The sequence below is a fragment of the Vanessa atalanta genome, chromosome 16 (genome assembly GCF_905147765.1).
Source record: "Vanessa atalanta chromosome 16, ilVanAtal1.2, whole genome shotgun sequence".
Taxonomy (NCBI): Eukaryota; Metazoa; Arthropoda; class Insecta; order Lepidoptera; family Nymphalidae; genus Vanessa; species Vanessa atalanta.
In genome coordinates this window covers 4,716,607-4,741,013 of record NC_061886.1, presented here as the reverse complement: position 1 = coordinate 4,741,013, position 24,407 = coordinate 4,716,607, and the positions used below count along the sequence as shown (strand labels likewise).

The window sequence follows — 24,407 nt, the reverse complement described above, 5'->3', positions numbered from 1 at the left end:
GCTTCTACCGATCCGCATTGTACCTTCGCGTTCGAAATTAACTACGACTGTTTGACAAGCTAACTAGTAACTCCAAAGCTGAAATATTGACACAAAGACGGCTGATAGAATGCTTTGAATAGGCTAAAGAATTTAAGACGCGACTGTACTCTCGGCTCGAAAGTTCTCACAGCATCATGAGAATGCTTTTTACAATCGATATTCAAAAAAGAATAGCATCGATGTCTCTGTTGTCAACGGACAATTCTTTCTGAGATCAACAGTTGTCGTGTACAAGAAAGTTGCTACTCTAAAACTTTAAGTGTAAGTTTTATAATCGTGTGATGGGGTACTTTATTTTATTGTTCCGTTTCGGTATGAATTGCGTCACCGACTAAAAAGACAAAGCACGAAGCGATCGCGGCACATTGTGGAGTTAATGATGAGCGAAAACATTATTTTTAGAAGAGGTTCGGCTAGCAAGCTCTGCTTTGCTTTATAAGGCATACAGACGATCTCAGTGAAGATACAATTCGCTTTTATGGTGCCGGTAGCACGCTAGTTTTTTTTTTTTTTTTGTACGAGTAAATAAAACAGACAATACATCAAATGGAAACATTTCATAACCGACTCCAAATATTTTTTCGATCATAATGACTAGTTTCAGAAATATTTTGTGCACGACTACAGACCCTCGGAATGTAATCATAAATTTTAAATTACAAATCCATATCGTTCGAAGGAATTTGAATTAGGAAATTAGCAACGCACATCGACTCGGTGTGGTCGAAATTGGCATTCATTCTGTCAACAAAAGCATCTCTAATGTCTTTTTGTGTTGCCATAAAAGTTGCCGATTGTTTCTGGTCATTGTGAGCAAACATTGTGTTTTTGAGCGACAGCATTGTCTATGCTCGTGCGCAGTGACACTTCGCAGTCCATAATATAGGACAATGAGTCTATAAGCTTCCCGTAGTTTCGTATAATGAATTCCAATTTCGTAAACAATAAATCCCTTAATATGTTTTGATGTTTTTGGTCATTGTCGCGTTTTGTCACCGTCCACGCTTGATTAGAAGTTAATAGTGATGTTTCTAAATGGAATATTTGTAAGACCTTTTTTTTGGAAAAGCCTCTTTTGTTTGTTTAATTTTGTCTCACTGGATGTGTCATGCGTGTCGCGTGGTACCGTTATGTTCGATTTGTAGTTGCCTTTTGATTGGGAACATAAAAGTTTTCTTTTTCTATGTAGGTACTTGTTTTTTTTAATTACTGAGATAAAAGGTAATTTGAAAAACATTTAAAATAAAGATTTTTTGTAAATACATATTTTTATTTAATTTTCAGTACCTAATATGTTTACTTAAATTGCAAGTTAATTTAATTTCTGAAACATTCTAATAGTTGGTAGTTTCTAGATCTGAATTTAGTAAGTATCTTATTTTATAAAAATAATGTCGTCAACTTTGGCTGCGTTAAAAATGACGTAATAAATAAATTAAATCATTAATTTGTATAAGCCCTTCAATATTAAATAATAACATTTTTATCCCTATCGGTTCTTATATACACAACCCTTTTAGGTATGATTGATGAATATCGAGTGGGAAGTAAATCGTAAGAGGCGGCGCGTAGCGCGGTAGCCGCGGGCGCACATAAATAACCGGCTTCACCGCAAACAAGCGACGTATTTACTACATTATTATATTTTATACATGCGCAGGCGCAATACACGGAGGCTCTAATGCGCGGGCAACCTACATAATAACGAGAACGCGCGGAAGGCGTAACTCGGTGGCAATCTACCTTCTCGCTTCATGACGCCCCGGGCGCGCGCCTAAGCGAGACGAACAACCACAAATTTATTAAAACGAAAAAAACCTTTAACTGCTACTGCAATCCGCGTCGCCTCCACAGAACTAGATACATTTTTCCACGTCGATGTGCGCGAGCGAGAGGCGATTTGCTTGAGCAGGCGAGAGCGAGACGGATAGCGTTTCGCGAGGAGCGCGCGCAGTTAAACGGCCGGTCATGTGGGCGCTGCCGGTGTTGCGCACGCGCAGCTACTTCGGCGCGGTCGAGTTCTACGCTCACGCTGCGTCGTCCGGCTCGCTTAGCCCGTGTGACCTTTACTCGGTGAACTTAGGAAGCGTCGTTCGGTGTAAAACGTTCATTAGACCCCCTTCATCCCGCATAATCGTGGTCTTCCAACGCAACAGCAACGGCAAAAGAGTGAAAAAGATGGCAGGTGATCGCCAGCGCCGTGGCTAAAGGTATTCGTAGAATGCGTGATCTGTATCGAGCGGGCGGTACGAGGTGCGGGGCGCGGGGTGCGTTCGGAAGCGGTGGCAGCTCCCATCGACTCCTGGGGTTATTCTTCCTCAGGCCACTGCTGCTCGAGCTACGTACCAAGCGAGCCAGTTTTTTCTTACCACCGCACCGCACGCCACACACTCGTTAAGCCCGTGCCAACACGAGAAGTCGCCACTAATAAATTACTGTTTTTTACTGCACTCGAACAGTCTACGCCGCGCAGCCGACTAATTTATACGTAAAAATAAACATTAATCAGCAATAAACGCCGCTGTTAGCGCCCGATCACAGTGAGTACTCTATCGCCTTCTTACTTATTCTCAATCTAATCGAAGCTCTCTTTAATTGCGTACTGTCGATTGCGAACATAAGAATTGAGTACAGCCTCAGCCTTATAAGATACGTACAACATAAAATCCATAACATCCGACGAAGCGATTAAGGGAGAAAACGATTATTATTGCAAATGTATATTTTGATAAGTGTTATGTTCGTCACAAGTAACGCATTCGTCTCGAATTGTAAGTCGAAATTTTTATATTATTTTCTTAATAGTTTTTTTTTATTATATTTATTTATACACGATAAATAATGAATTAACAAGCAAGCAATAAGGTGTGAACCACAATCTTTTCAAGTTTCGTCCGTATGAATAATAACCAAACATTCTTATTAGCATTTACGATTTTATGCAAATATTATCTAATAGAACAGTAGGTGTAAAATTTGTCATATGCGTTAATTTAGTTCGTATGTATGTAAGGTAATTTTATTTGAATTGTAAATATAAATTGGATTCGATATTTAAAATTGATTATAAGATTGTGCTTGAGTTAGGTTCTGAAGTATTGGGGATGATTAAAAATATCCAATATATTCTTTATTTGAATAGAGCCGACTATATTATCATGCAAATGGTGCTTAGCGCCTCGGCGCTTGAAAAAAATTATTACAAAACTTATATTTTTTTTTAGTCACGAGCACCCAACTTGAGCACCATTGAGTGTCTGATCGCAACCATTTTATAACGATTTATGGTTTATTTAACAATGGTTTCTTAAAAACGTTGCCCTAACGTTATTAGACATTTTGGGATTGTCCGATTTGTATTGTTGTTTATGAATGATTTTAAGTGCACGCATCATTAGACTTTAGACGATATTTTCTTGGTTCCCATGAGATTAAAAAAAAATACCTACGTCAGATGTGTTCGACGTTATCTTTTGAGCCTTTTACCGCCAAAACATTGTATGAGATATTAAATAGAATGACAATTAAAAATGCATAAAAACACTTTAAACAAAAAAAAATAATTAAGTACTAAAAATATTAAATACCTATTTATTATAAATATATAATATATTTACAATATTATTCGAATTTGAGCGAGTAGTAGATTGAAAACACAAAGTTTCGTACCTTTGTTAACGTTACAAAAAACAGATATCTACTTAAAAAATCGAGTATTCATTTTTAGTCATGGTGGTTCCTACATGGCGAATAAAAGATACCGATTATTTATAATCAATTTGCTGGGTGTTTTATTCGTACACAAAAATAAGAATTAACAATAAGGAAAATTACTTTATGCCTTTAATGTCAGACTAATTCACATGCTTATACAATGCCGAAGGCTGAATAACATACATTCGTAATTACTGAGTGGCCTTTATAGGCTGAGAGTCAGCGATTTTTAATAATGTTTTTTCGTAAATGATAACATTTATACGCTTATTATAGGCTGAATGTGTTTTTTTTTAACAAACGATAGATTAAATATGCAAGGGTAAAAATCACAAAAGTCTGTATAGGTAGGTATACTCGTAAACAGTTAAAATTAAATAATAGTTTAATAAATAGAAACATTGAACGCTTTGATTTTTCGATATTTCAATTAATAATTAAAAATAATAGCTATTATAAAAACATCAAAAATATATAATTTAAAAAAAAATATATATAAAATATTGTACACCGTGATAAAAATAAATATCACAATTTTAAGAAATGAGTATAATATTGATATTGAATATTGATAAAAGTTGCTGTCGAGCTCTTTTAAAATGAGCGTAACTCAGTAGCATGTGATTATACCGCTTGTTGCCAATTCACTTTTAGAACGCAAATTATGTGCTAAATGATTCCAAATCGCTTTTTTTATTGCAAAGTTTTTCACATAAACGTTTTGCAAAGCATAATGATTTATTTTATGATTATTTGTTTTGAATTTAAATTAATAAAGGGATTAGTAAAATTGTTTTAACCACACGTATTTATTTCAATTAGAACGACAGTTTTTAAACTGTTACATGTGATTTTTGAGATGTTTGTTCAAACCACAAAGGGGAAATGAAAATTTGCATTTTAAAAAACAAACGTTCGAAGTTTAAAATTTGAAATTGTGTTGGAATATTTTTGGAATGTCGAGGACGCGCGACGGGGCGTACTGCGCGCCACTTTCTTTTAACTTTGCCGAACGAACTCGTACCACAGACTAAAAAGACAAATGTCACATACGCGCCCAGTAATAATCGAATGTAATATACCATGCCCCTCAGATTTTATTTTCGAAACGTGTGCAGTTTAAGTTTTTAAAAATAAGATATGTACAAGTACTTTTGCTTTGTCAAAGAATGTTCACGAATCGATCGGTTTTTTAAATGACAGCAAATCGAATAAAAGCAATCAAATCATTGTTCAAAAATAATGTTAGCAACATTAGAAGTACGCAGTAATTATCATTAGAAGATGTATTCGTTTTTGTTAGGATTATTTTAATTTAATGCTTTATCTGTTGGCTGTGTAGAACAAGCTATTCCCCATATTAACACACAACGTCGAGTTTATGAGCCACGGGGTGGAATAATATCCAAGACAATGATTATTTATGGTCAGAAACGCTTTTGTCATAACGCCGACCGAATCGACCGATGTTGCATCCATTAATTTTCGAACGATGTTTAAACATTGAACGAGGACAGAATATTGATTATAGTCCACCAGAACAGACGATACTTCATATAAATGCTATTTACCATTATCTAATATATGTATTGTAAGTATGTTACTTACAACAGAAGTCCATATCGACCTTACGATATATTTTTTAATTTATTATGTCGGTATGCTTCAGTTATTACTCATAATATTCCATTTGTAAAATTACTAAACTGCTTCATTGGTGTATTGGCTATTATATTAAGCCATATAAAATCCGATCTCGAGATCTGGTCCTGGGTCAGAACACTAGGCCGGGCGAAAAAGGTTTTATGTCTAAAAAATCTCGTAGCTTGTAAGTTGGCAGAAAGCCATTGGTCCTGTGCCTGAACTCTATCCGGTTTGCTATCTAATCGAATTATGAAGGAATCATGAGTGCATCTCCGCTGTCACTGTGGTCTCCGTTGAAAATTGTACCCCTCTCCGAGATCGGTCTGATGGACATCATCATTTCGCTGTATACAAGTTATAAAGTATTCGTAGGTACGTTTATACGTTAAATTTGGTTATTTCCTCTAAAATAAATTACATTTTAAAATTATTGCTTTATTCTTATCAGAATAGGTATATGTCAAGTTTTAATAAATTTAGTTATTAATAACAAACACAATAATAATAAGAATTCCATGAAGTTTGTCCGGGTATGTAGTCAATACTAGCATTTTCAGTTCAAATCCAAGTAGGTACCCCAAATTCTTAGTTAACAATTGTAAGTACATAGGTACCTACATGTTATTTTAAAACATCACTATTGAACACGTCGTCAATATATTTACCATACAGGAAACAAATACAAGATCAAACAATCATATGTAAATAATATACTTTATTTGTACATAGCATCCTCTTAACACATAATTTGTCAGTCGCGAGAATATGGCAGGAAACTTTTATTTGTATTAGATAAAAGACAATAGTCTGACGAATTTGGGCAGCTCTTATCTGACTCCGACCACAATAGATAAACGAATTCCTTTCTTGGATGTGTTAAATATTAACAAATAACGTTTGAAGTTTCCATTCCTGTTATAATCTTCGAATGGTTTATTTTCATAATTCTCATAGGGTTTTAACTAAACTTCCAATTAATCGGAATCAAGCACAACAACAATCGAATAAACATTCGAAATATACCTACGGACACAAAAAGCGATGGAGATATCATTATAAAAATCGTTAAAAAAATACTAGATTTTAAATTTTAAATTTATTATAACTTTCTTTCCAAGTGTTATAAACCAAATGTACCGTTAGAAGCGAAAATCTCCTAAATTACATTTATTTTCTTCGTTTAAATAACACTGCCCAATGGTCAAGTTTCGTCGATTTACCAAATTAGGGAAGTTATTGAGACCTATATAAAAATAATAGTTTCATCCCTATCTTGTGTAACATATCTACCAATCGGAGTATTATTTTTTTTTTTTTTTTCATATTTTGCAATGACAGCCATACTATCGAAATTAATTGTACAATAATGAACTACAAATTAGTAAAAGGATATCTTACTTGTTGTGCATTTACTTGTTGTGTCTATTGTATTTCTTAACATTTTATCATTCATTCTTGGTCGGTGTGTATTCCTCGAACATATTTAACCAAAACCGATTATATTATCTGTGCAAAACAATCACACTATGCAAAAATACAAAAAGCTGCGCAATTTTAGTGAACATATCCTTTTTAAATCTTTATCTGTATTTGGTGCTATCGCTTTGTTTGTGCACGGGGCATTGCCTAGTACGAGCTCTTTGAATACACCGCCACCTGATTACTTTGTTCAACGATAAACTTTACTGCAAACAATAAAACCACTTACCTAAGTAACACTGGCCTTATCACATATCATTAGGTTTTTATGGTATACGTAAACGCGACCGTGAATTGATACGATTGTGTTCTGAAGATAATGCATACATGTTTGATTATATTTGTATTGCAAAGGTACAAATGCGATACAGCAATACATGTATTACGGACGATTTTAAATTTACACTTTGTTTAAGTTTACTTTTTGTTGCGTAATATTGTTGATACATAGGGAGAAAATGAATCAGAATTTTGATATAACCTTACAATCAAAAACTGAAGATATATTTTTTTTACATAGATATCGATTAAGTGTTGAAATAATAGACAGCACTTGTATAGTTTATGAGTTTGGACCATTTAACACTAATAATCTATAAGTACATTCTTAACTATGATGACATACGACGTAGGATGGTTTTTGGGGATATTTATTTAATTTATTTAAAATGCAAGATATGTGTTACCTAATATCAAAAAGCTTTAAAAAAAATCCTTAATATTTTCGCAATTTCGTTTTCACTCTAACGCCGATACTCAGAGTGAAAAAAACGACGATAAACATTAAATATTCATAAGTATTTAATTAACAAATGTCGAGTAAAAAATGAAAAAAAAATAAATTTTTTAACGTAACACGATTTTATTCAGTTCAACATGGTTTGAAATTGAGGGTATTTGCCACATTGCTTATAACTTTTTATAGTTTGTGGTTGCGGAATTAGCGTTGATGGTCCAAACTAACCATGTATTTAAGCGATCTATTCATTTACCTGATATTAAGCACTTAGCACGCTCATTCAACATGTTTTACGTCCATTGAGAGATGTTTGTTAAGGCCAGTTCACACCGGCGCTTTCGTCTAACACATCCCATAGCGCCACAGGTGACTATACCTGACTTTTTTATAGACATAGTGATTTCGATGCTTAGATGTGGTCTGTTTGTGGTCAGATTTAGAAGTGTGTAATGTTTGCCCGTAGATTTTTTCTATGCGATTGATACTTTTGTTGATCTTATTTCTAAGCGAATGAAATAGGAACGCTTTTGTTAATATTGTTTTCTGGAGATATTTGTAAATGTTTAGGTACCTACCTACTATTTGAATAAAGAATTAAAAAAATAGAGTTCAATAGGTACGTACTTACCTCTACCTAAGTAGGTACGAACAATTTTTTTTTAATTTCATTATAACGTACTTATAAGTTTTTCTCAAACAGAAATGTAAACTAAAGCATTACCTTATAGAACTTAGAAAGTTACGAAAATTTTCGGAATAATTAGGTAGTTATTTACATACACATTTGTTCCAGTTTATGCGCTAAACTGTATATTAAAAAGCTTTTGAAGCTATATCAGCGTCCCACGTGAAAAAACCTTCCGGCTGTAGAAAGTTCCTCCCACGCTTCACTCGTTTGTAAATAAAAAAGTAAGAATTCGTTTTTTGAATGCTTCCCCAATCGGCTACCGAGTTACGCGCCACGCCCTCCACGCTGATTGGTGAACAGTAGCCGGATTAAAATTTTTCACTGTGCACGCACATATCGTTCGATTTTTAATAGATATGAAATCGCGTAAGTAAATCAAAAGTAATTCTTATTTATATCGATTTTTCCTTACAAACGAATTATTATCGTCCAAAAAAGTATATTCATTTAAAAATCATTGTCAGTTTTGTGAGACACCGTTTAATCGATTGTAATCATCGATCATAAAACACTAGAGTGCAAAGCTGTAACGTTAAATACCATGAGATAAAGCCCTTAGGGCGAAGCCATGTTTTAATTATGTGTGTTTGGTCACGAACTCTAATAAACCGACCTCCTTTGAGCCGATTGAGATTGAGACCCTCGAGTATTTTTAATCTGTATTCTTCTTGTCTTTTTTCCTAAGCCAATAAATACATGAACTATAAAATGCTTATAAAAACAAACAATATTTAGATTACGAATATTAGTGATTCGTATAAAATTTCAAAATAAACATTTAAATTGAACGATTCGAATTCTATTTTCAAATCGACCAATCACAAGTAATCAATTCGAAAGAGTTCACGAACTGTTATTAAAGATTTCTCCTTCGTCTTTGATTGGCCGCCGCGTAAACCAGTAGCGACACCCACACGTAAACACATGTACATAAATACGCATATGTTACCAGAGGGCATAATATATAAAGGGAGTTAGGGTGGCGAGAAGAAATTTGTAAGTATTACGAATGAGCTTTTAGTTATTAGAATTAATTACTAAATCATAGAGATATTTTTTCTTAATTAAGAATTTGAAATATTCCTTCCTCCAGTTTATTTTTTTGATTCGATTTTTAAATTTATACGAATCAATGTCAAACATTTTTATTCATTTTGAATTTAGATTATTAGAAGATTATTATTTCAAAGAAATATTCTAATTTCGAATTGTTAAATTCCAATAAATCATTAAAAAGTTTTAAAAATAATTCTCGTATATAAATACCTAATGAACATACGTGGCACAAAATGATGTACGAATTAAGTACATAATATATAACTATAGGTGTAGGTACCGCGGTTAAAAGTTGAAACATAGGCAATCAGCTAAAATGTACGGGGAGGCACTCGCCGGGGGCTACGGGCAAGCGCCCAATATATCAGTCGGCACAGTAAAACGGTGGAGTTGATATTTATAAGTTCTTTTTTGCTCTATTACATACGCATATTTTGGTTTAATTACTTATAGGCCATGCTTAAAGGTATTACAGTTTTATTTGTATCGGTATATCTACTAGGAAGTAAGTAGATAAGTTATAAATCTTTAGTCAAATAATAAAATAATATAGGTACCTAAGTACAATTTTATATGGCTATTAATGTTTAATGCGCACTATCACGTGTAATAATAATATTATATTTTAGGTACCTAATTACCTAACAAGATTTTATACGTTTTAAACTTTAAGAATTAAAGTAAGTAAGTAAAAGGATATACTAACCTAGTTTAGAGTATATAGATAAATACATGAACATCGATTAGTACCTAACAGTAAAACGAAATGAAATTTAATATTTATAAACGAGGTAAATGATTTTTCATGAAACTTGCTCTTAAACATCAACATCAACAAGTAGGTAACTACTGTAGTCAATATTTGTTTTGAAGTATGTTTAAATTTAGTAAATAAGTATACCATATATATGTATGTATGTATGTATGTTATTTTCTAATATCTTAATACTCCAAAATAGTAATCGTAATAGGTATATAATTTACATCTTAGTAGATGGAACTACGTGCTTTATTTTTGTTAAGTTGTTGAGAATACAATATTTATATAATTAACAGTCGTCTCCATTCGTTCCACTGTTCCAGCTCGCGCATACCGTTCCTGTGGGAACGCGCAAGACGTTAACTGTTTCGTTATATCTGCTCACTCGCTCATTTGTATATTATAATTTGGCTGCGGAACCTGTTTCAATTTAAATCGATATAACTTGGATTATACGCTGTAAATAATATGTCCAAATGATTGACTTATGAGGAATTTAAACAATTCCCTTTATCTAATTTATGTTACTTAATTTAAATGAAAACTAACGATGACTGTTTATTATTACTTACCATTCTCAAGCAATCGTATTTAATATATTCTTGAGTTTCGAACTTGTCTCATACAGTTTGAAATCAAGGATAAATGAGACGGTAAAAAGTATTTATTTCAAAGAATGAGTATTTCGGACGTCGGCAATCACTTGTGCCTCGGAAAGCACGTAAAATACTGTCGGTCCCGCTCCTGATTTCTCTCTGGTGACTGGTTCGATAAATCGATTTGCCGTCCTTCATCATTAGAATATAAAAGAGTGAGAAAGTGACAAATTGTGACAGAATGCATCCGTGTGCACTTGACATCTCAAGTGTTAGGTCTAAAGTTAGTCCTAATGACATTAAGTGCTCATTATTATATATATTCTTAGTTAAAGTTAGTTCCGTTGTAAATAATAATATAATTAGCATGAATTAACTAAATAACCACGAAACATATACATCTCTCAACAACAATAGGTCGATTCTTTTTTTTTTAAACAAAAGTCGGTGCTTGTTCAGCCATATTTGTTGTTATAGTAACACCTCATTTTCACAAACAACTTGATTTGTGAATTTGTACAAGCAATTTTACTAATATTAAAAACTGCCACTATAACAAGGATCACCGACCATTACTAAAGATTTATTCATGAACGAAACCACATCAAGGTAATTATAAGAGCATGATTCAGCCCATACCAAGCATTTTATACTCATAACTTAAAGGACAAGCCAACAATTGCATTCCATCCCTTTCTATATTTCGTCGATTTTAATCGGTGAGAAAGAGACGAATGATTCATTGTTCGTAAAAATGTCAAACAGAATGATAAACATAATTTCGTGTTGAAATACAGAGACACGAGTTGAACAATATGGGATTAATGCTTTTTTATTTCGGACGAACTTCAGCGCCTTTTTTTATTGTTGTAATTATTGTGTATTTGTACCAGATATTAACTTATAAAAGTTAAGTATAATCAGCCAAATAAATATAATAATAATAAAATAAATTATATATAGGTAATTAAATTATTGACTCAACAATGACTTCATATTATAATTTTTTAGCTACTTATAAATCTAGTACGAATACGTCCAATACATTATAATCCATGTAAACTTATATTATTAAGTTCAATTGCATTATAAACAATAAATAAAATGCACAAATTTCGAAAAATATATCGACAATTGCACAAATAACATCGAACAGAAGAATTCTTAGAAAGCCGACGCCGAAAGCCGTAATACGAATTGACTCACGCTGACTTGCATTCGGTCTCGTGAAAGACGAACAATGGCCACAAAGCCCAGTAATAGACCGTATTAGATGTGACTATAAAGGCATTGACACAATAACATGATAAATACTGCTTTTGAAATGTTTAAATCGTTACGAATCGAGTTCAAGTGTTGTTCAGTATCGTTCAATCGTTTTCAGCTTTTAGCTAGAAGCTTCTTTGATTGGTTTGGTTCTTCTCGGATCTGTGGTATATCTTTCTAAACTGCAGGGCTATGTTCAAACCCATCTTACGTGGATACGCTATTTTGATGCGTATTATTTAAATGTCATAATTGTTAATATAGTGTCAAATGTCGCATATCACTTTCTGTCTTTTAAATCTCTTGTAATGCGGTCTTGTAGTTGTGAGTTTTTGACTTCAGAATAACTATACTGATGGTGGATTTATGATATTAAATAAGATGAAAAATGCTTTCTTTAAAATTTTTTCTTTAAGTCGCTCTTCGTAATTCAAATTGATAATTAGAATAAATCTATGTTTTTAATGTTTCGGATATTAATGTGATCGATGCTTTTGAATTTGAAAATGGAATATGTAGGTATATAAACTTACTAGCATATTTCGAGGTCTTATGATAAATATAGATTAAAAAACAATTTCCTTTTTAAAAGGCCAATATCAAATAATACGATGTTTAGTTTAATAAATAATTATAATGACTAAATTCAAAACAGACTCCTATAAATACAATTGTAAGCATTTTTGGGGTGTAGGTATTCTGAATAATTATGGTACGTAAAAAAACAACATTACACATTAAAGTACAACTTAAAGATGAATTGTTTCTATTACAAAATATCGTTTTATAAAAATAATAGAATATTAAATGTTTCAATATAAGTTAATACATATAAAACATTAGTCTCTTTAAAAAAGTTAAATCATTAAAATGCTAAGATATAAAATTCCAATAAAATTGTTTTATAATTAATTATTAAACTCATGTTTAATCTGTAATGAAGTGCTGTCTGTGGGAACAAACTGCGTCGTTTTCAATTTGTTAAGAAAAATAAAATCTCATAAACGTTATGCACAAGCCACGACTAATAAAATAGTTGTTCAACTTATGAATAGAACTAAATTAGTGATTATTAACGATTTCTCCTTAACATGCGAGTGATAAAATTTAACAACGATGTTCATATGAAAACGGCCATTACGTTTATAGCTTTGATCCTCGTTTTAATTGTTCAATACTCGAAGTGAAAATGTAAAGATAGATCGTCTGACTTTGTTGTCCATTTAAGTTCATAAATAAATGTATGATGTACATTACGAGTTATTTAATTTAATGAAATTAATAATTATGTTCTATTTTTTTTTTTATTATTTTACGCAATACGAAAATGTTACTATTCCTTACACTACTACTGTGCCAATAACTGTTAACTAAGATGTTCTGTTCTTTGTGCCTGTATTTGGTCTGGCTCAATCACCATTCACACCAAGACATTCGTTGGTAAAATAATTGCTGAGAGTAGATGTAGTAGATGTAGTTTAGATGGGCCTGCTAAGCTCTATCACCAACTAAATATTTTCCCATTATTGTATCATTGATTGTATTATTATTCCTCATTTAATTTTCATTTATAATAATTTCCTACCATTATGAAGAATCGCATTGTAGCTTATACGAATAAGTACGAGTTTTCCTCAAGAAATACCATAAAAGTAGCATACAAGGGAAACCAAAAAAAAAAAAAAATTATACTTAAATAAATTTTGCAGACCAATATCAGTGATTAATATTTATAATATACCTAATACGCGAGCAAAGCCGCTGTCGACAAATTATTAAGTAACTAGTAGAATATTGTGTAAAACAATCCCGAGATCTTGCATTGACAAAGAAACAATAATATTATTTTGAACTACGATCATCATCATAGATAGAATCCAAAATAATTTCACCAATATTATTTATAACTATAGTTACGAACATTTTACATACAGACATTAATGTTTTAGTTTATATATAGTGGCGTAGCTAGGTGGACAAGGGCCCCGGTGCATAGAAACGGGCCCTCACCCCCTGTTTAACTAATATTACGCTTCAAAATTATAGATAGGAATAAAAATAGGATAAAGGATACATTGAGACGAACATTAGTAGGCTAAATCCATATGTCATATCTATTCAAAGCTTAGGTTGGAGGGCCCCCTGAGCTCCGGGGCCCTGGTGCACTGCACCACCTAGCCCTACGATAGCTACGCCACTGTATATATACATATACGTACTGTTTGCAACACGCAACGAATCGCGCAGTGTAAGACAAACAGTTGCAAAGACTATGTTGCTAACAATTGAATGTTTTACGCAGTTACTTATTCGTTTGTGGAATTTAACGTAATTAACTTTAAAGTGGCAGTTTTTGTGGTGATCATTAAGGTGTATTATGGAGCTCTGTTTACAATGATTATATTGGTACCAGATACTATACTTACAATGTTTTTAATTATTTGGATGAACGGATTGCATCATTGCCAAGTTTATGTTTAAAAAAAGTTCTAGTGGTAGATGTTTAGGATGATTATGTATTGGACCACATCGGTGAAGAATTGTGAAGATTTGAAACTAATCAAGACGATTTTAAATTATGTATAGAGTTCTTAGTGTGCTAAAACACATCGTGCTTAGGTAGATACATAATTTTAACCGCGATATACTTTTTACTTTCCGCGACCGAATACCCGACGTGTTGTTTAATTATGTTAATTCCAGTTAACAGTTTAACCACACTCTCGATATGACGCATGAGTTGTCGCATGACGAATGTATACTTACAAAAGAAACCTCATTTTTCGAACAAAATAATATATGTTAAACAACCTAACTGATTTACTAAGTCGAAGTGAAGTGAAAAATATTTTTCCGATATTTGTTAAAGCTTCAGTTGTAACCAAATCTATGCAGTAAAGTTGAAACTGCATCTATTATATTGTAAATTTTATTAAATAATTTTTAAATGTATTTAATTCGGATGATTTAAAATTATTTGATAGCATTGAGTTCATTTGGTTAGCTAGGAGATAAATACTAGAACTTCTCAGTGTCTACTAGTCAGCCGCTCGGGTTTGAACTCATTTGATTTGTTTTGACCAATTAAAATGTAATTCATAGTAGGTATTATAAATATTTAAACAACTTTTAAAGTAATAAATGTTGAATAATAATAATTATTACATATTAGATACACTTAATAAAGTTATATTATTTAATTATAAAAATCGATGTCATAAAACTAAGTATTAATTATAAGCTATTATGCGTAATCGCTCATTAGTTTTGAATTACCCGTGACGAATTATTTCGTCAAAATATTGAATAATGTTGATTTAATAATTCATTAATTTAATTTTAATTAACATACACCTATATTGCATACGCTTCTATGAATCCTGAGGTCAGTAGTTCAAGACGAGTTATTTATGAATCATAAATACATAGAATCGTAACGTAACTTTAAGGTGTGCCTTGATTCATACGCAGATCCGCGTCTTTAAAACAAATAAATTGACACAGATAGATGTTATCTGGATGAGACAGCATTTCGCCAATCGTAAGGATTAGTAATAACTTTAGAAAAAATACGCTCGCTTGATTACTTATTTTTCGTTGTATTTTTCCTATTAGGTAATTTGAATATAATTTACGGTTTTGTAAGGTTTGTAATATTTCTATAATATTATTATTATAATCTCTATAGGAATATGTCTCATTTAGTATATGAAATTTGTTTTTAAAACTTTAACTTAAACTTTAGAGAATTTAACTTGAATTTTCGAGATTTAAACAAATCTAGCATTACATGTACCCGCTATTTGTGAACATAGAATGACGATAATTTCTTCAAGATGAGCAGTAAACTTGAGATAAACTCGGTACCATATTTCATACCATAAGAGGCATTTATTTTGCTACTAAAGAGGAAACTTCGTGACTATCAGATGTTTATCAAAAAGTACCGGCGCAGAAGACTAACCCTAAATGGTAGCTAAGTATGTCGAAATATATACAACAGAGCTTCTTTCGCTTGCCATCTTTTCGTGATTCCACAGTTAAATATTAAATTCTTATCGCAAAAGACGGTAAAAAACTGCGCTCCGTTAATAGAGTCATGCTGAGAATTCACATTAAAAATACATTTCTGTAACCGAGATCATCAACGCGATAATCTTTAAGCTTTGTTTCCACTTGCACTGGCAATTAAAAATATAAAAATTGCTTCTTTATTACGCTAAGATTCAGAACGATTTGTTTATATGTTATAAATCTTAGCGATGATTTACACGGACCTATATTGAACGGAAAGCGCAACTGACCGGTAATAACAGAAGCCGAATGCAAACGGTAATTTAGCGGGTGGCAATGCAAGCGCCGGTGCCGAAATAAGTAATATCGTGAGTGGAACGCACGCACGGTAGCGCCGCGAGCCACCCGCGGCTTTCCCACCGTGACCGGTGTACTGTACTGTAATCGTTGCCATTTTAATGCTTGTTTCTGTAATTATCTTTAGTTTACCGAGGTTAATAGTGTTTGGGGGATAGCAAGAAATACTTAATTTCACCAAGTATTATATACCTATACGAAATGACTATATTACAATTCAAATATTTAAAAAACACTTACAGAACGTACCTACGCGATATACTATTATTTCTTATGTATTTAAATTTAGGTTTTGCTAAAGAAATAATACAAAAAAATGCCTTTAAATTAATGCGTTTATTGTACATTTATTATATCTCCGACACACGATAGTTATATATTGATGAACAATTTCCTCTATGCGGCATCAGCCACCAGCCTACCGTCCCGCTACCTGTTCATTCAGGCGAGCGCACATGGTGGGGGCTACGCGCCTTCCGCGTAATGTTATCAGTAGTTTCCGCACCCTCTCGCCAGCGCAGTTGCCAAACGCACCCGGTCTACGTCGCACGTCTACCGTGTCACTTCTAGTCACATTAGCTCTTTGTAAATTTTAACTTCAATTTTTGCCATCGTACCTAAAGGAGTTTCATACGCTGTGTTATTTAATCAAATTTCAGTGAAAGTGTTAAGAATTTACGAGCTTTATATAATAATCGAAGGTGCGTATTACTTACTAGCTATTATAATAAATATACGTGTAATTAACATAGTAATCAACGTCTTGATAATAAATTTATATTATAAAGCTCTCGTCAATATCTTCATCACTAATAAACGTTACAATAAACTCAATGACAGCTCAAATAGTTATGAAATCTTAATTTAAAATTTATAAGAGAACTATCAACAAATATTCAACCTTTAATTTATATCGCATATGTTATACACGTGTGTACCTCCCTTAAATAAATACTCAGTTAAAACAAATGAAGAATTACCTTTATCTTTGTCGAGTGTTAGATAATTTTCAGCTCTATTACAATACAGCAAGGCGTCGTATTTGATTGATATATGTGTCTGATAAGTTATCATTGTTACACAGGCGCCCAAGCCCCGCCCGTAGCGAGCACCATAGATCAGACAAAATGTTCGCCGTGATGCAAATCGACGAAGATCACACCAGGGATTTTAGGCGTAAACTGCGCCCAAAGTGCGAATTTGTCTGCAAGTATTGCCAACGTCGGTTCACGAAGTCCTACAACCTGATGATTCACGAACGCACCCACAAGAGCCCGGAGCTGTCCTTCAGCTGCGAGGTCTGCGGGAAGAGTTTCAAAAGGCAGGACAATTTGCGTCAGCACAGGTTAGTTTCCTATCATTTTGTATTTGTATTATGGATATCTATATTTTATATAATTATACATACATATGATAAAATTTACTTAGTACCTCCTCGTTGATTTTTATACCGTAGTTCATTTTGTAAATTACAATTAATGTAGGTTTATTGGTCGGTTTCTAGAGGGTTTTCTTGGGGGAATTCTTATTTTGAACCGGTTCTAGCTTCACTTATAATATGTTATGTTATAATTTAAAATTGTGTACGGTTATTGATGATAACAAAAGTATTTAAAAATAATACTATTTAAACATTAATTTAAGACGTAATTTAAATTGTAAGTATGTTAATAAAAATCATCAATGCTAGTTGATTTTGATATCTGTACGTACACATGTTTCGATTTTCAAAATGATTGCCTAAAATCATAACTATCTTTTAAATTGATATAATATCTTTAATTTTAACAATTTGAACGAATTATTTGATATACTCACTGATTCAATAAATGAATAAAACTAGTAATCTTAAAATACATACAGGTACACATTTTATTAACATTTTTAAGATAAAGTGTTTCTCCTTATTCTATGAGAAATTACATGAGAAGACAAGAGAAAACTACTTAAAAACTAAGTAATATGCAGTACTACATATATCTTTATATGTGTATGTTTATTTAATTTATATTCAATGTATGTTAATCAATAATAATTGTACCTTATTTGTAAATAGTAATTATGTAATGAAGGATGAAAAAAGGAATTTAAAATACAATAAATGAAAATCAAAATGGCATGAACGGGAATCTATGTCGCAAATGAAACAAATAAAGTATAATTTGGTTTACATTTACTTCAATTAACAAAACATATTTTAATGCAAATACATATATAATACATCGAATACAATCAATCAAACTATGTAATTAAATGAAATAATAAATTTTAAAATATATTTAAATAATACCGAAATATATAATCAACATTAAATTATGAATATAATTGAAATTTAACAGAATTCAACCTCTTTGCGTAATAGACATTTTAGATGGCCTACATAATCTGTGGTCGGAACACCACGGGATGCAAGGCCGCGGCTACACTTGTCGTTCTGTATTAGGGTCTAGTTTTTCACATGCGCAATGAGCTGATCTAGTGTCCTGTACTGAGATGTCAGGCGTCAGTTCCTACTGTTACAAAGACCGCAGTGACCAATATAAGATTAGATGTACTTAAGGTTTTATGATGAAAACATTTCACATCGTACTGTGAGTTAAGGTTTACAGTTCCTACACAAAGCCTATTCAATACCTTATTACGCTATTAAAATTCAATTATATTTAATGTTTTCTATATTTCAAAAAGAAGGAATATTAAAATGAGGTCTTTTTTTTTTCTTTTTTTTGGAATATATGTTGTCCTTTAGGACAAGATCTTTGTGTTTTATAACTAAATTATAAACATTTAACAAATAATTAATTTATTGATAATAATAAATGATCCGAGTAATTAAATCGATTATTTGTATTAGCTTATCTATATTAATGCATTTCGAACATGCAATTTATAATTTACATACAATGTCGATTACTGACGAACGTAAAAAGCGGGACTATAAAAACTTATGCTTAGCATTATCTGTCATATTGAGTTCGTTAAACTTTTGACATAAGGGACTCGTTTACATGTGTGTCAACGACAAGCGACATTGTCCCAATTAGTGAAGACGTATTTACACGACAGTGACAGAACACTCTCGCCCACAGATAATTAACATACAATGTAATGGTAGCGACGAGTTGACAGGGTCACAGTGCAAATCTCAGAATATCTTCTAAACATTAATACAGCTTCTAGTTAGCGATTATGTATTTCTAGTTGGAAACTTGATAATCCAACTAATATCTGAGGAGTGTATCTTTGATAAGGGCCTGGAGTAAAATTGCTATGTCGAATCGAATTTACAGCAATGCAGATTCAAAGAGGTTGAATTCGAAATTTTAAAAGATCTCTTTATCGAGAACATTACGAACTCAAACGGCTTTCTTTCGCAAATGGGACATTATACGCGTACATTGGTTTCCGTGTGAAAACCGAGCCCCGTATCCGCTACTGAGATCGTCGATAGATCGCTCACGATGCGAGTCGTGAGCTCGTGACGAGCCCGTGTGTTAACGGTGCTTAATAGCCCCTAATGCTTCCGAAACTGTGCGAACGCGGTAGCCCCACACGTGAACGTATAATTTGCAGTTGCCGTACAAGGAACAGTGTGCACGCCGCTTAACCCGCCGAACCCGAATTGCGGTGGTTAAGCGATGGGCTTGCCTATTCGATGGGTTACGGTAAATGGTTAAATAATGCTTGGATGATAAACCTTATATGTTTTTTAGAAGGGTATTATGTTTCATATAACCTTACCGCGTACCGTACATACGTAGGTAGGTACATGGTTATTAGTAGTAGGCGGTGGGCACCTACCCCGTTAAGGAGAATGTTTAGAAAATGTTACTTCACCACGATGATCGAGTGCAGATTTTCAAAATGACATCTGCTTATGGTCAGGAGTAGATACGAGACAAATTATAAATTCAAAGATCATGTTAGTACTAAAATCATTTAGCTCTGCTCTTAAAAATATCTACCTACAATAATTATGAAGTATTTTAATAAGCATTTAAAAATTAAGTCATTACTATCATTTACGATGAGGTATCACTTGACGTAGCATATATTAACAACTGAAATGCTCCTTTACATACATAATGTATTAAATAATTCGAAAAAAAAAAACTATAGCCATGTTTACTAGATGTGGCTCAGCTCGTGTGAATACCTCAAGAGAGACGTGAGTGCCGATGGCGGCGGAGTACCGCTACTGATTATTTTACTAAATAAGTATGTAGCAGTTGAGACCTGAAGGTTTACGCGGAAACACTAACATACGAGGTGGCCATAGACTATACAATCGATGTACTTATTACATACCCGTCAAAAATCATAGTCAACAAAAGTCACAGATAATAAAAACATAGATAAATTTATTAATAAGATGCTATAATAAACACGTTCTGAATTTAAAAACAACGAATTGAAATTTTGAAGCATTTATAAATAACAAATAGCTTTAAAGCACTTCAATTATATTATAATACGTAATTCGAAGAGAATTTTCAAGCGACTTCGATTAAGCTATGTAAATAGTGACATTTATGCAAACTTAATTAAACGAACATCTGAACTATAATTTATCGATGGCTCGAATCCAGAAATCGTAATTAAGGCTAGCCTTTGACGTATCGATAACAAAGGGTCCTTACTTAGCTTAATTACGAACGATTGGAAATCGAGAGATGCTCTACTGAGTTAGCGGAGTGGGTCATCGGTGCGATCGGGCTTAGATAGGTCGTTCACTACTTGAGCATATTAATAAGATTCAATAAATTTATGAGAAGTAACAACTTATTGATAATTTCAAATTGTGTTTTGTTTTTTTTTAATAGCGATCGTTTGAATGTTTTTATGCAAAGAAATCTTTTATACAGCTTACTCATGAAAAAGGTACACTATTAGATTTCAAAATAGATAATTATGTCTTTTTTTTAATTTATATGTATCATTTTAGATTTAAACCTAAATTCTATGCGGTTAAATGCATTACGATTTAAAACAGCTGGTCGCTAGCACACAATTGTATACAATTGTTCGCGTCCGAGGTGGCAACGCTAATTAGCCGCGCTTGGAAATATCGCTCACGATACAGGACGTCCCATTTGTATCACATTAATGTATTTCTTTAAATTATTATACTCATTAAAAGCTATAAAACAATTATAAGCTAATTTTTCTATGAAATGACTGTGTGAGTTTTTAAAAGCAAAGTATCGATATAAAATACGCGTCTAAAATGAATTGGTGGCGCGAAACGTGTTACTTATTATCTATTTAGTTGCATACAACAACAGTTGCATACAAGAATCACAACGCAATTTATTTCGCAATCACGCTGTATAAAGAAACAAAACGTTCCGTTCCCACAGTCGCACATACGGGGTGTTCGCACGAACTCACCCGGTGTTGTATCGCGCGGAAGTATAAGAGCCGCCTGTCACCTACGCCCTTTAACTGTTGCCGTGGCGAGATTCGGCGAGAACGATCGTTGTTACGATTACGTAAATTGCACTATCGAATGCGACTTGAATAGTTCAACATTGTACAATCTACCGCACAGGTCGCGTATATTGTCCTTACTATTTAATACGCGATTGCGCTAACTCGCGTCGCCTGTAATACATCGTTTTCTCACTACGTTTGCCATTTCGTTATTTCGAATAGGTGCGTAGTTTGTGTTAAAACTAAATGTTATTAAATAAATAATGATACTAAAGTCTATGGCATGTAAACTGTATAATGTTTCGACTTAATTTAGATACTTTTCGTTTGTGTATCATAGCATGTTAAGTTCGAAGTTGCCATTTAAAGTATTAACATCTTAACAATAAATAAAAAAGTCGAGTTAACGGATGTTTTGTACGACTTCATTACTATCACTTATAAATAGGCGATAGTGATATGTAAACATCGAGTAATTAATCATTTAATTTAAAATTGCGTTTACTATGATTAATAGCTTGACTTACTATTTTAAGGTTATGTATTATTTATCTTAAACATTGTGTTATATACATTTTATTTACTTATACATTTAGTATTAAGTTTCACAAGTTATGATATTGACTTACGTATTTATTTAAGTGCACTGAAATTAGCTTGTTAATAGGCGAGGGTTCGATTCCCCGGTTTATCGGTTTCTAGGTCTTTGGATTGCGTCAAGAGATTATCTTATCTATGGAAAAATCGATATTTTTTTATTTATTTTATATTTGTTTGATTATAAACAGATGTTAAGCGCTGCGATTTTAATGTATTTGTAAGGATTTACAGATTAAGAAGATATACAGGAATAGAACATTTTAAAAGGATTAAAGTGCTTCTTTGTTGCAAGATATATGAACTAAGACAATCCTCGCTCGGATGTTGTAATCTTATTTAGGGTTCTAACGGTTTAACTTTTTAACGAATTATCATGTTTTTCTTACAGTATTTCTTTATTATTGTTTTGGTAACGGTATTTAATCCTAAGTTAAATTAACTAACAATAAATTAATTTCTTACCCACTTTTTTTGGGATTATGCTGCACTATTTAACTTCAAACTAACGGTCTGTCTTGATGAGTATTAGTATTTTTTTTGAATGATTTCTCGTTTTACTCGAACATCCACTTGAAGTCCAATGTCAATTGTAATCATTTGTATACTAAGACATATTAATTAATTAATATAGTATATGAATTAAATATATATAAATATCACCTCAAATAACACTTTTTTTTTTTAAATATTCTGTTGCTTATAAAATCGAGGTGTGTTTATGTCAACCTTATGTGTCGAAATAATGTTTTTATTAATGTTTTTTTTCAATTGTTGTAGATGTAGTCAATGCTTGTGGCGGTGAGGTGACGGAGATAGCACGATCCAACAACAACGGTCTCTCTTACGCAATAGAGTAAGGTTCTACACGTTACTAATTCATGTATATACATATAAAATAAGAGTTAAGTTTGGTTAGCATGAACACAAAATGTTAACCCATTTTAACGAAACAATTTTAACATAACAATGTTTAATGTTAAAATTGATACTTTTATATGTAATTAAACACATGTTCCTGAAATAGTTTCGTTATTGAATACATAGGAGACCGCATTGTGACAGACGAACGACAAATTTGTCGTTGATCAATTCAAAGATCGTGCTAAAATTTAAAAAAAAATCCACAAGCATACCAACTGAATGTTAACATTGGGTTTATTATTTGTGGACATGACTTTAATTATTTGGACTAACATTTCGTTTAAAAGGAATATAAGTATTTTATTACGTTTATATATTAATTTTTAATAATTTGTTACAGAGATACACACTACAATTCCAATAAGGAGACCATGAACATAAGATGGTGATACAAACACAATACGATCACTAGAAAACCATTGAGATCATATAACGTCTGGGAATTTAAACAGTATTTATGCTTCTATTGTTGACACCAGAATGGGACTTTGCAATGTTAAAATAAATTAAGTTTTTCGTTTAATCAACCTATTGTCCAGTAGCACGATTGTTAAAACGAACATCGTGTTAAAATTGATACCGTTTAAGTATCATTTTTGACATTAACTATTAATTTTGTTTAATAGTAAAAATAAAAACAAATTTAATTTACAGTATCTTTAAAATGTAGTGTTAATGGATAATAGGGTATATTAAACTGTATGATGCTAAATCATTGTATTTAAACGGTTTGTTGATATAATATCAGACGAATAAAATAAAGTAATTTGAAATTATTTTAACAAATGCATAAAGTTATTTGAAATATGTCATTTAAATTCGATTTTCAACAAAATTAATAAGCATTCTGGTGATTTGTAAATAGTAATTTATTAGAATAAGTAACGTTAGCATTAAAACGGCTTAACTGCTTAGCTATTTTATGTAAAATAATATTTATATAATATTTAAAATATTGTTACTAATATAATCTTCTACGTAGAACGTACCTTATATTCGATCGGTTTGTTTTGAGAATCTTTAAGAAGTATGTTTAGAAAAGATGAGAAGATAAACAAAAAAATATGTTGGCTTTCAAAATATAATTCTAATTCTTTC

General features: G+C 32.2%; 1 protein-coding gene across 1 annotated transcript; it reads left to right on the top strand.

Moving 5' to 3' along the window:
* Nucleotides 1–2,384: 2,384 nt before the first annotated feature.
* LOC125069853 (protein drumstick) lies at nucleotides 2,385–24,092 on the top strand. Its single transcript, XM_047679448.1, has 4 exons — nucleotides 2,385–2,582; nucleotides 17,440–17,700; nucleotides 23,166–23,241; nucleotides 23,650–24,092. Exons 2-3 carry the CDS (start codon nucleotides 17,483–17,485, stop codon nucleotides 23,188–23,190), a joined length of 243 nt encoding a protein of 80 aa, XP_047535404.1. The 5' UTR covers nucleotides 2,385–2,582; nucleotides 17,440–17,482; the 3' UTR covers nucleotides 23,191–23,241; nucleotides 23,650–24,092.
* Nucleotides 24,093–24,407: the final 315 nt, after the last annotated feature.

What these genes read in the sequence shown, in the direction of transcription:
- LOC125069853 (XM_047679448.1), top strand. Translation starts at nt 17,483, where the DNA reads ATGTTCGCCGTGATGCAAATCGACGAAGATCACACCAGGGATTTTAGG. An exon ending in GACAATTTGCGTCAGCACAG is followed by an intron (nt 17,701 to 23,165) that starts GTTAGTTTCCTA and finishes CAATTGTTGTAG; the next exon opens with ATGTAGTCAATGCTTGTGGC.